Consider the following 14,124-nt stretch of genomic DNA (forward strand, 5'->3'; position numbering starts at 1 on the left):
TGTCAGGATTAAAGGCAAAGTTACAAGCCATAGGGAATCTTGATTTTTGAGGAACCTGGTTTGAAGAAAAGAGAGGTATATAGCAACATGGAGCAAATGAGGTACTTGAGTATAAAAAATGCAAGAAAGACCTCAAGAAAGAAGTCAGAAAGGCTTAAAGAAGTCATGAAGTTGCTTTGGCAGACAATGTGAAGGAAAATCCTAAGGATATCTATAGGTATGTTAAGAGCAAAAGGATAGTAAGGGCAAAATTGGTCCCCTTGAAGATCTGAGTGGTCAGCTATGTATGGAGCCAAAAGAGATTGGGGAGATCTTAAATGGGTTTTTTGCATCAGCATTCACTCAGGAAACGGGAACAGAGTTGAGGGAAGTAAGGAAAATGAGCAGTGAGGTCATGTAATCCATACAGATTAAAGAGGACTTGCTGTATTCAAGCAAATAAAGGTGGATAAATCCCCAGGTCCTGACAAGATATTTCCTCAGACCTTCAGGGAGATGAGTGTAGAAATTGCAGAGTCTCTGGCAGAAATATTTAAAATATTTTTACCTTGTTTTGGGGGAAGGAGGATTAGAGGGTAGCTTACATTGTTCTGTGGCTTTTTTTAAAAAAAGAAAATGCACCAAAAGTTACCCTGGAAATTATAGGCCAGTGAGTCTGTCATCAGTAGTAGGTAAATTATTGGGAGGTGTTCTACAAGATTGGATGTGCAATTATTTGGATAGCCAGGGACTGATTAGGGATAGCCAAAATGGCTTTATGTGTGGCAGATCATATTTAACCAACTTGTAGAGTTTTTCGAGGAGGTTACCAAGAAAGTTGATGAGGAAAGGCTGTGGATGTTAACGTGGACTTTAATGAGGCCTTTGACGAGATCCTGCATGGGATGTTAGGAAGGTTCAAATGCTAGGTATTCATGGTGAAGTATTGATCTGGATTCAACAATGGCCGGATGGGAGAAGCCAGAGAGCAATGGTGGATGATTGCTTATCAGATTGGAGGCCTGTCACTAGGGGTACTGGGACCATTATTGTTTGTCATCTATATTAATGATCTGGATGATAATGTGATAAATTGGATTAGTAAATTTGCAGATGATACTAAGATTGGAGATGTTGTGGACAGCAAAGAAGGTTTTCAAAGCTTGCAGAGAAATCTAGACCAGCTGATAAAATGGGCTGAAAAATGGCAGATGGAATTTAATGTCAACAAATGTAAGGTGTTGCACATTGGAAGGACAAACCAAGAAGGGACATACATGGTTAATGATAGGGCACTGAGGAGTGAGGTAGAATAGAGGGATCTGGGAATATAGTTCCTTGAAAGTGGTGTCACATGTGGGTAGGGTTGTAAAAGAAGGTTTGGCACATTGGCTTTCATAAATCAAAGTATTGAGTAGAGAAGTTGGGATGTTATTTTAGTTGACTAATTTAATTGAATAATTTTGGAATAGTGGAATAATTTTGGTGAATTGTATGCAGATTTGGTTGCCTAACTACAGGAAGAATATCAATATCAGCGAGATTTACTAGGATGTTGCCCGGGCTTCAGGGATTGAGTTACAGAGAAAGGTTAAACAGGTTAGGACTTTATTCCCTGGAACATAGAAGAATGAGGAGTGATTTGATAGAGGTATTTAAAATTGAGGTGGATAGACAGAGAGTAGATGAGATTTAAACAAGTGGATGTGGGTTTAGGGTGAAAGGGGTGGGTGGGGTAGGAATGGGGGTTGCATGGGCTAAAATATTCATTTGAGTATTTTTTATTGTAAGATTTATTATGACTAATAAAATTTTCAAAAAGAATGGGTAAAAGTTTAGGGAGAACATGAGATGGAACTTCAATTAGAGAGTGATGGGAGGGTGGAATGAGCTTCCAGCTGAAGTGGTAGATGTGGACTTGATTTTAACATTTAAAGATCATTTGGACTGCTATAAAGGTGGGAGAGGTATGGGGGCCTATGGACTGAATGCAGATCACTTGGACATGGCAAGAAGTGGTTGGGCACTTTAGAGGGGCCAAGGTGGCCTGTTTCTGTGCTGTAATTGTTCTGTGGTTCATTGCCTGGCACTTCCATGGTGCGAATGGCTATTACCTCTTATTAACCAATATCTGATCTTACTTCAAGGAGGCACAGTTGCAAAGATGTTAAAATAAAAATTAGCATTTGGAATTTGAATATGATTTGGTAGCCATCACGGAAACATGGCTATAAGGTGACCATAAATGGGAATTAAACTTTCAAGGGTATCAGGTGGTGCAAAGAGATGGACTGGATGGTAAGGGAGGTGGAGTTGCACTCTTAATCAAAGATGAGCTCCAAGCAATAGTGAGGGATGATATAAGATCTAAAGAGCGTAATGTTGAGTCCATTTGGGTAGAGATAAAGAATAACAAAGGGAAAAAATTATTGGTGGGTGCTATCTATCGCCCACCAAATAACAATAGTTTAGTGGCACAGGAAATAAATAGAGAGATAAGTGAGGCATGTAATAATGATACGGCAGTAGTCATGGGGGACTTTAACTTCCACATAGATTGGGAAAATCAAGTTGGTCGTGGGAGTCTAGAAAAGCACTTCATAGAATGCATCCGCGATAGCTTTCTTGAGCAACATGTTAAGGAACCCACAAGAGAAAATGCTCTCCTGGATCTAGTGTTGTGCAATGAGATAGGTAGAGTAAATGATGTAATAGTCAGAGACCATCTGGGAAATTGCAATCATAGTATGATTGAATTTCTCATTCAGATGGAAGGGGAAATAGTTAGATCTAAAACTAATATATTATGCTTAAACAGGGGTGACTACATAGGATGAGGGAGGAGTTGGGCAGGTTGGACTGGGAGCACAGGCTAATTGATGAAACAGTTGAGGAACAGTGGAAGATTTTCAAAGAAATATTTTGTAATGCTCAATAAAAATATATTCCTGTCAGGAAAAAGGACAGCAAGGGAAGGAAAAATCAACCGTGGTTAACAAAGGAAATAAAGGAGAGTATAAAATTGAAGGTGCAGGTGTACAAAGCTGCAAACAGCAGTGGGAAACTGGAAGATTGGGATAACTTTAAGAGACAGCAAGGGGTTACAAAGCGGGTAATAAGAAATGGGGAAAAAGGATTATGAAAGTAAATTGGCACAAAATATAAAAACAGAAAGCAAAAAATTTTATAAATATATAAAACGGAAGAGGGTGGCCAGAGTTAACATAGGACCCTTGGAGGATGAGAAAGGAAAACTGGTAGCAAAAAATGAGGAAATGGCCCAGGCATTGAACAAATATTTGGTCAGTCTTCACTGTGGAAGACACGTCCAGCATGCCCAAGTGCGGAGTTAAGGATGTGAATGTTGGGGAGGGCCTTGATAAAATAGTTGTTACAAAGGAAGTAGTGATGGAGAAACTAATGGGACTAAAGCCAGACAAATCACCTGGTCCTGATGATATGCATCCAAGGGTTCTGAAGGAAATGGCAGAAGTTATAGTTGATGCATTGGTGGTGATATACCAAAATTCCTTGGATTTTGGGCAGGTCCCGGAAGACTGGAAGACAGCAAATGTCACGCCACTTTTTAAGAAGGGATGTAGGCAGAAGACTGGAAATTATCGGCCAATTAGCTTGACGGCAGTAGTTGGAAAAATGCTTTAAGCCGTCATTAAAGATGAAATAGTGAAACTTTTGGAACGTAAGGGTTCAATCAGGCAGACGCAGCATGGTTTTAGAAAGGGAAGAACTTGTTTGACAAACTTGGTAGGATATTTTGAGGATATAATGGGTGCGGTGGATAGAGGGGAACAGGTTGATGTATATTTGGATTTCCAGAAAGCGTTTGATAAGGTGCCGCGCAAGAGACTTATCAGTAAATTACAGGAAAGTGGAGTCCAGGGAAGTATATTGGCATGGATCGAAAATTGGTTGTCTGACAGGAGGCAGAGAATCGGGATAAGTGGGAGTTTTTCAGGTTGGCAGAGAGTGGTAAGTGGGGTGCCGCAGGGGTCGGTGCTAAGCCCACAACTGTTCATCATTTACATTGATGACTTGGAGGAGGGGACAAAATGTGGTGTCGCCAAGTTTGTGGATGACACCAAATTGAGTGGAAGAGCAAATTGTAATGAGGATGTGGAGAGTCTGCAGAGGGATATAGTTAAGTTGGATGAGTGGGCAAAGGTCTGGGAGATGGAGTACAATGTTAGTAAGTGTGAGGTTATCTACTTTGGCAAGAAAAATAAAAGAGTGAATATTATTTAAAGGGTGAAAAACTACAGCATGCTGTTGTGCAGAGGGACTTGGGAGTGCTTGTGCATGAATCGCAAAAAGTTAGGTTGCAGGTGCAGCAGGTTATTAAGAAGGCAAATGGAATGTTGGCCTTCATCGCTAGAGGAATTGAATTCAGGAGTAGGGAGCTAATGTTGCAACTGTATAAGGTACTGGTGAGAGCACACCTGGAGTACTGTGTCCAGTTCTGGTCTCCATATTTGAGGAAGGATATACTGGCTTTGGAGATGGTCCAGAGGAGGTTTATTAGGTTGATCCCTGGGATGAAGGGGTTGATTTATGATGAAAGATTAAATCATCTAGGATTGTATTCGCTCGAGTTCAGAAGAATGAGAGGAGATCTTGTAGAAACGTATAGGATTATGAAGGATAGGATAGATGTAGGAAGGTTTTTTGGGCTGGCCGTGGAAACTAAAACGAGAGGACACAGTCTCAAGATTCGGGGGAGTAGATTTAGGACAGAGATGAGGAAAAATAGTTTTTCCCAAAGAGTAGTGAATGTTTGGAATTCTCTATCCAGGGAAATGGTTGAGACTGCTTCATTAGACGTATTTAAAATTCAGTTAGATAAATTTTTACATGATAGAGGAATTGGGGGATATGGGGAGAAGGCATGTAGGTGGATGATCTTATTGAATGGCGGAGCACGCTCGATGGGCCATTTTTGGCCTACTCCTGTTCCTACTTCCTATGTTCCTGTGATGTGCGGTTGTGAATTGAAGATTAGTTAAAGAAAAACAGCCCAGTAGCAACAGCAAATAACTTGTATCAATGTTTAAACAACAACAAACAAGGGAAGGCTCTTAAGCATTAAATAATCTTTAATACTCACCAAAAAGAAAAGATGGCAGAGGCTGATCCCCAACTTGTCCCCAACACTTCAGCTGGTACAGAGGCCTCCCAATCGCTGCTACCGATCCCCGACACATCCCCATTGCTTCCGCTGATCCCCAGGGAGGCTTCCCAGGCCAGTAGAACACTTATTAGTGAGTCGGCTAGATCCTATCTCCCCGTGGGCTCATTCCAGCTTTGGGTTCTTGTTCTCAATGTTGGAGCCCAACTCAGACCCAGTCTTCACCTGCACACACTCCCCCTCCCAACCGCTACTAAGGATCACAGATACCTCCCCACCAAGGTCCCTGCTCCCCTGTATTTTCTGCCCGGCAGTGTCTCTGACCCCACTGGTCTCTCACTGTCATCAGAGCTCCCAATCCCTGACTCCAAACCCTCCCCTTGCCCTGCACTGGAGCTCCTGGCACCTGTCTGGTGTACATATGTGGAAAGCCAAGGCAAGGGTTTTGACTCAGACAATATAAGTATTCTCTTGATGGAACTGGGCTGCTTTAGAGAAAATTCTTGAATATCCGAAAAATCTGCTTAACTGAGATGGGTCTGGTCCCAAGCATATCTGATAATTGGAAATGTACTGTATTTTCACCTGTTAACCACTTAATGAACTGTTTTCAATAATCTATCCAATTCTCATGGGGATAAGCCTTTAAGATGATTGCATCCTGATGACCATCAATCATCCATCTACACTAATCCTATTTTCATTTCTTGTCACCATCAAATGTCCCTCAATTCTCTACCAATCACCCGCACCAAAGGCAATTATTGCAGGAAACTGCAGCCAATTAATCTACCACTGGCATATAATTGGAATATGATGAAACCTACTGTCCTGCTCCAATTATTAAAATCACAGACTTTTGGTCTACCTTTTTAGGTCTATCACAATAGTTAATCTGCATGCAAGGATATTGGTTTTGGCAATGTGCAGATGTGAATCCTCTTGCTGTAATTGATACATTACTGATAGCCCAGCCCATTAATAACGTAATAGTTCCAGAGATTGCTTGAAATCATGATTTCTCAGCCCATTAATGTTAACCGAAGGACCCATGTCATATTAGTTTCAACACAGAGCATTACTTTTGACGTTCCTATAGAACATGCTGCAAATTCTTCATTTTATCTCATACCTTTGTTCCAGAGAAATACCATATTGTATGAGACCTTTTTGTACCATTGACAAACTAATCTCCAATTACCACTATTGCTAGGCTTTGCTGTAGTTTAAGGTTCATCTTTGATAAACATGGCTGAAAAACTTTGACCATGTTATATTCTTTGAAGAGTGTTTCTTTAATGTAATATCATTATCCAGTGCAGACAATGTGTTAAGTATCTAAAAGTGATTATTGTATTTAGTTTTAACTGTTCCCTTAATTTATTTTAATTGTAAATGCATGCATTTTTTTGAAAGGATGACTTTAGATTTAATTTTAAATACATCTTTGTACTTTGAATTTACTGAATACTAAATCAGATTTTTTTTCTGCAGGGAGTAAAAGCACTGGACCACCACTAAACCAGAATGACCTGGCCATCCTTCTGAACCTATTAAGGTCCAAGAATAGTCTTAGCCTTGCACATCTTGCTCAAGTGCTGAATATTAAAGTGAATCCTGAGACTCAGCAGGAACTCAGCACAGTTAACCTTCCAACTGGAGTTTTGGCAGCAGCTGCTAAGCAGCAGCAAGAAGTCGAGAAGCCAGCACTGGTAACACAATCTGTCCCACCTCAACCCCCACCACCTGCAACACAGCCACCACCCAAAAGTGAGCTTGATTCTGCTCAGGCTGCCATTCAGAGTGCTCTTGCTGTTTTATTAGCTCAGCTGATTAAGACCCCTCAGCAAAAAGAAAAGGAAGTTGTTGCAGAGACAGAGACTGTTGCTGCTGATGTTGAGGTGCCAGCTCAACCTCCGGATCCTCCGGATCCTCCTGAACCTGTGGTTGCTGTTCCTGGTATGTAACTTTGCATTCATTTTCACTTTTGAATTTGTTTTGAATAGTACTTAAGATAATAGTGGTATTTTTTTTGACCAATGCACTGCACATTTGGGTTCTTTGGCCCACACTGAATGTGATGCCAATTTAAACTCTATCTCTGCTGTTTGCTCATGATCCACATCCCTCCGTTGTTGTGTGCCTATCCAGAAGCCTCCTGAATTTGTGCTATTGTCTGCTTCCATTACTAACCCTGGCAGCCTGTTCCACCCTGCCTACAAAAGCAGATTGCTTTGTACATCTTTTTAAACTTTCTTCCACTCATCATAAATGTGTGTCCTTTGGTATTTTACATTTTTTAATCCTGTGAAATAGATTCTGTTTATACCATCAATAGCTCTCTTAGATTTCCTGATAGAAGTTTATAAAATTATCAGTTCTCTTCAGACATTTTGCATAAAGCTCCACTCAACTCAATCCCTTCATACCTCTCACCATGTTGCTATTATAATGGATGCCTTATCATTTGAAGATTCACAGCATCAGTTATCAAGAATCTTTAGTTTATAATTTAATTCTAACCAAATTATATTCCCATTTTCTAGTTAAAAACATTTCAGTTCCTATTTACGTGAATCAATATTGCATCATTAGCTGCTTTTATCCGTGGAGTCACTGGAACATGTCAGGGCCCAAAAAGAGACTTGCTTATTGAATTAGACCTTGAAAAAAGAACTTCCATTTTGCAGTTGTTTCCTTTGGGATCCTATGAGTTCAGTGAAAATGCATACATCTATATGTTGAACAATCCAGTAATGCAATATGTTAGTTGTGCTGTGAAAATAGTATATTTCACTTAGTCTGGAGAAAACATCAGAACATATTATTTCTGAGGTACAAATCATTATCCAGCTGTAGAGGAAAGGCATGGAGGTTTTAATGGCTACCATGCAAGACCTGAAAAAAAAAATGTTGTTTTAGTTATGAGTGTAAAATTTTGCATTTGGGTATTCCATTACATTTTTTGCTTGCCTTATCTAATAAAGTTAAAGAATTATACATTCATTTTATTCTGCCTGTGTCAGCTCTCGGGAAGAATTTTCCAGTTAGTCACACTTTGGCCTTTTCTTTTATTTTAATTTTATTTCCTTTTTGAGCATATTTTCTTTTGTTTTAAAATTGTAGATGAATCTGCTTTTCAGTACAGCTAGTCCTCTGGTTAGTTTAGGGTTCCATTTATTGAGATCTGTTTGTAACCTGAACCTAAAGTCAGAAATGAGCAAAAACTGGATGGGAGAAGGTCACAGAAACAGCTCTGACTGGAGACTGAGCAGGTGCAGATAGAGAGTAGCTATCAGCCAGCCTCAGTGAGCGAGTCAGCCTGCTCAACAAAACCCAGCCCCTGATAGTTGTGGCTTGATCAGAGAAAGCATGGAAGTGTCCTATTCTTTCTCAGCAGAAGATCACTACAGGAGTTAGCAGTCCATCCCATTCATCCCCCTGTCTCCTAAATGCTTGTTTATATGTAAAGGTGTTTGTAACACAGAGGATCTGAAAAAAATATTAATGTCATCCCCATAATTTTGAATATTTTTACTAATTGTTGCCTTAACCTCCGCCAAACAGTGAAGAATCTCAAACCTTCTCATTTCTTCACATAACCCATGTTCCTCATACCCAGTACGTTACTGGTGTAACTCAAGTATACACTGATTTCCATAAGTACACTTCCCAGACTTGGGCATGATGAAACAGGAGATTTAAGAAATAATTTGTAAAGATTTAATAATACATTTGTTTTTATTCTGAATAATTTTTATTCTCTCCTCTGAGTAACAGCTTTTTTAAATGGCCTTTTTAACTGAGAGTCGTGAAGTCCTGTATCAAGAAAACAGGCCCTTCAGCCCTCTGCCATTGCACTGGTCATCAAGTACAAATCTACAACCAGTTTTTGCTTTTTGTATTCCCCATAAATCAATCCTTCATTCCAACCTTGGTCCCCAAAGATTCCACTGGCAACCATCTAAATCGGATGCAATTTATATGAGCTAATTAACCTTCTAATCACACCTCCTTGCCATGTGACAGAAGACTAAAGCATCTGGGGAAATCCAAATGGTCACAAAAAGAAAGCTCAGTCTCAAGATCAGCTTCAAACCTGGGCCTCTGAAGCTGTGAGGCAGCAGTATCACAATGTCTGCAAAACTTAATTGGATATCGATAACTTGTGTATATAGATTTCCAGTGCAGTCTCCAATTTATTTTACAATTTTTACCATTTTGATTTGTAGAAAATAAATCATAGGAAAGCAAATTTTAGCAGTTGTATGATGTGACACATTTTAAGAAATAGTATATAAAGGATTGGCCTCTTGCTGCCTCTGTATTATTTGCATTATAGCCAAAGCTAATTAAATATACTTGGTAGTTAATAGTCTCTTTTCAAAGAGGTGAAAGATCACTTTTCACAGAAGCCAGCCCATGTTATTTTTAATGATAGTTCATATTGTAGTGGAACTGTACAGAGTTTGGTACTCTAGACTAAGAACTTCATCAGCGTTACAGAAACGTTTAGGTTTTACGTGCAGGTGAGAAAAGAATTGTAATGATCTTTTTATGTTGAGTAGCTTTAGATTAAAAATATCAAAAAGATGCATGAGCAATCTTGTTTTCAAATTATGAAAAAGGATTCATAAATAGTAAATTGAACTAAATTTATGAAAATCAGAGACACTCCTTTACCTAAGAAGTGCAGATTCTTGGTGAAGCCATTTAAGACAGGATGAAAAAAAGCACAAGATGAATAGTAAGACAACAAAAAAAATAAGTGTCAAATGCTTTTTGTTCTAAGGATAATAAATTTGTTCTTGTTGCTGAAGTTCTAAGGATACAGGAATTGTGGATTGGAGAGACAACCAACTTTTAAAAAAAAAAAAAATGCCTTTTAACTAAGGCAAAGGTGGATATTTTAAAGATTAAATTGTCGTGTTATTGTGATTCCTGGATTTAGCAATTTTCACTGAGCTTGTAATTGAAATAGGAAAGTCAATATTTTACTTTTGACCAATTCAATTTTATTTTTCAATTTGTATAGAGGTAATTGTACTTGAGGTATATATAATGTTGTAACACCATTCTCGTATTTAAGTTTTAACTTTCCATTTTTTCAAGTGATATGAAGCATCCCTAAACCCACGGACTTTGTGCTGTGACAAGTTCAACAACTTCTGCATTTTGGGAGACTACTTCATTCTACAAGCAGGAAACTATCTTGCGTTCACTTGCTTCCTGTTTTGTAAGATGTTAAGCCTGAGTTCAGTTGCCAGGGATGGGGGTGTTCCATAGTTAAGAAACCGCCTTTTCAGAATGCACTCACGTTTTGGTTTGATTGTTTTATGATTTTGTATATAGTGTACAATGTAAAATGTGTTAATAATGCCAACTCTGTTCTTTCAGCTTTCAATGATCACTCCACTGGTCAGTTGGATCTTGGTGTCTCAGATCAATCACCTGCACACGAACATCCTCGAATCTTACCCCCAGATCAGAGACCTCCAGAACCACCAGAGCCGCCACCTTCAGACGGAAACTTTCAGGCAGAAGATCAGCATGATGTCACTCCTTGCTCAACAAATGATCCAACTGCAGGAGTGAAGGCTGCACTTTTGGAGCTTTTAGCCCATCACCGAGCCCAGGAATTAGGACAGACAGCAGTAGACTATCGAGCAGGTGGCAGCCTTCGAACTGCTGCAGACTATGGGGATGGATTTGGGACATCATATTCGTCTAGTAATTTCAATAGTGATGGGTACAACAGCAGACTTGGCAGCAGTGGAGGAAGGGGCACCTTCTTGGGTAGTGCAGATGCCCCCAGTCACTCGCTTCTGGAATCAGTTTCGTCTACATTCAGTGTTCCATCATCTCATGCTAGTGGTGTGCACCTACATTCTGGTTATTTGGAGGCCTTTTCTAGTTCAGTGACAGGTTACGGAGAAAGGATTGGTTATCTCAGCAACAGTGCTATGCAGTTTACAGGAGATAAAGACCACAGATTTGAATACAGCCGCACTGTTCTGCCCCTGCTGGGCAGCAGTGGGAGTAATCCTGCAGCAATACCTGAAAGTACTCATAGTGCAAATGTGCCTCTTGCTAAAAAACTGCAGAATTATGGATACATTGCCAACAGACAAGATAACCTAGCAACCAGTGGCCCTCTTCATGGACAGAACTGGGGATCCCCAGGGCGTGGAGCAGGTTATTCTCATGCCTATAGTGGGCATATTAGCACACCAACCATAGGAGGACGAGGCAGAGGTTTACCTTATTGATTTACAGACCAGACTTCATATGGTATACATGAATGATACACTGATGAACAGGTGGGAAGTCATCTGCATTGATGTGATTTGTAGCAGGGATTTTTTTAAAATGTAAAGTGTACATTTGAATACAAATACAAGTTATTAGATTTGACAAATTTGAAGTGTGTTCTATTACAAAACTGATTTGTAATCGCAGAGAAGTAATGAAGAAAACACTAGGCTTCTCTCGTGAACTGTAAAATTTTCCCCATTCTCTTCTGTTCTGTTTCAAAAGGATTATTTTTATGATTCTCTTTTGACAGTTTACACCCGTTGGTATTATAACAATTTTGAACAGAATGGTATTTCTAGGCTAGCCGACATTTAAGGTACTTGATACAAAAATCTAGCAAGACTAGTTAAAAGATTGGCAAAAATTCTGTACATGAAGTGCTTTTCTGAGTTTGGACCAACTATTATCTGTGAGTTTCTGGATTCTGCAAGTCTCTTTAGTGTGCTTTTAGAATAAATATCTAATTAGCAAGTAGTTGTCAGTTCTTAAGCTTGGCATTATTGAAGGAAGTGTGAGTAATTCACATTCTGCCTGAACTAAAAAAAGCACCTAGTGATTTAACCTATTTATATACAGTACAATAAGGACAGCAAGTATGTGGTCTGATTTTTTTTTTCTAAGGACAAAGTGGTCAGAAACTGAGTAAAGTCCATGCAAACAACTGTTGCCTTGTTTTGTAGTCTACTTCTATTGCACAATTCTTACGAAATAAAAACAGAAAAATAAAAAGCAACATCGAGTTGCTCCAATATTGTACATGGTCTTTCTGTTCATTCATTTGGGCAGTTCATTTCTGCTTGTTGTTAAAATTTACAGTGCATAAAACCAAGGTAGTTGTAAGCAGTGTATGGAAGAGAGGAGTTTCAGTGGATCTATGAACATTGGTGAACTTTTCTCACAATTTGTGATACGAGACAATTATTACATAATGTTACAAAGCTTTGTGCACTGCTACTTGTAATTCAAAGCAAAAATGCAAGTGAAAACTAATTCTTGCTGAGGAATGAATGCTTTGTAATTCAATCTCCGAACAAGTTTTATAAACCCACTTGTACAGAGGTCTCAGATCCCACAAGTTTTTGGTTGCTTTGAAGGACTGATTATCTGCTGTAAATATTTGAAAATGGTCAGAAGGCAACCTGTGACAAAGGAACCTGTCATGACTACTTTCTGTGCATTACGTTTTTATTGCTTCTGCAGCCAGAAAGATGAACCTATCCTATTGAAAATTAATGGAAATTTTTTTTTCATCCTTGAACTTCCATTTAGTTCTTTGATTTAATGGTGCTCCTATTGCATTGGTTCCAAACTCTTTGCATTCTTGAAGGTCCCCTGGTATATTGAATTGTTAGGAATCCCTGTTTGTATGTAAGATTTCTTCATATGGAAGTCTAAAAATTTGTCCAGAAGTGGTATGTTCTTCATGTGTATTTTAGGTGGAGCATTGTGTTCCACAAACTGAATCACAAATCTACTCACCCTTGTCCATTTTTCCAGCAAGACCAACTATGCAAGATTTCAGGCGCTTGACACAGCATTACCATTGCAATGATATAAGCTGCTCTGTTCTTAAGGCACATTTGATTTTCCTCAGTTTTTGTATTAGTTTAATCCCAAAAAACCGCATTTTTCACCCTAGATCAGATAAAATTTATATCAAATACGTTACTTTACATCTAAGACCATCAAGTAATATATTCAGCAAAATTGTTCATTGTAAATTTTCAACCAGATACAAATCTAGCAAGGATTTCTAAAATTATCATCCATTTTATCTGTTTCCTGTACCTGGAGATTATATCCTTGATGGGGATAGAATTAGAAGATGTGAGTTACAGATTTTCAAGAGTTGTGCTTAAGTTAATAGCTTTTATTTTCCCCGCTAACAAAATAATTCTGTTATGAATTATTTGAAGTTCTGTGCTGCGATCAGAATTTTGATTGAAATAAATTTACATTTCAAGTTCATTTTGTATTGTTCATTTTCCTGTACCCATAATGCTTTTTAACTCATTATAATAAAGATCTCAGGTGCCCAAAAATACTGAACATCCACATTTACTGTGACCTATTGCTGCCCAGTAAAATAAATCCTATTGTTATACTTGTATAAAATGAAGCTTTTTTAAAACTTTCACTGTTGTGCATAGATGGTACAGGTTAGAAATCATTCCACAATTTTGACATACACGGGGATGAATGGGCACATTTGTATTTTAATGCAAACTCAGCTGAAAAATGCTTCACGTTCCATCCTAAATCAGTTGGGTGCTCTATTTTCAAATTTTAAGGACATCATTCTGTTAGCCTACTTCATACTCCCTTCAGAAGAATTCAAAGAAAAGCCTATTTATACTGTAATGTTTTATGAATACTATGGCCTTTTCAAAAAGTTACATGTAATTTGTTAAAAGATTAAATTCTGGCATTGTAATTTTGTATGGATCTGTAAATAAAGATGGAGATTAATTTCTGCAAAACTTCTGTTTGTCTACAGTACGTGTACATAAGGAATGGATACTGCTCTTCCATAGATGGCAGTATGCTGACTCGTGAGCTCAGTGCAGCAACTAAATTAATTCTGCTTTCTGTTGCAAATTTTTTAAGAAAGCGGTGAAATTTGAGCATTTGAAAAGAAATATCAAAGAATACAGCTGAAAGCTTATAAAGGACGATTGATTGTGCAT

General features: G+C 38.6%; 1 protein-coding gene across 3 annotated transcripts in view; it reads left to right on the forward strand.

Moving 5' to 3' along the window:
• The window catches only part of LOC138755188 (cyclin-dependent kinase 13-like), a 102,194-nt gene extending 88,277 nt beyond the window's left edge, over positions 1–13,917 (forward strand). For all 3 annotated transcript variants that reach the window (XM_069920664.1, XM_069920663.1, XM_069920665.1), the window contains 2 exons: positions 6,617–7,081; positions 10,520–13,917. In XM_069920664.1, coding sequence (XP_069776765.1) covers positions 6,617–7,081; positions 10,520–11,391 — 1,337 coding nt within the window. In that variant the 3' untranslated portion in view covers positions 11,392–13,917. The remainder of the gene's footprint in view (positions 1–6,616; positions 7,082–10,519) is intronic.
• Positions 13,918–14,124: the final 207 nt, after the last annotated feature.

The sequence above is a fragment of the Narcine bancroftii genome, chromosome 2 (assembly GCF_036971445.1).
Source record: "Narcine bancroftii isolate sNarBan1 chromosome 2, sNarBan1.hap1, whole genome shotgun sequence".
Taxonomy (NCBI): Eukaryota; Metazoa; Chordata; class Chondrichthyes; order Torpediniformes; family Narcinidae; genus Narcine; species Narcine bancroftii.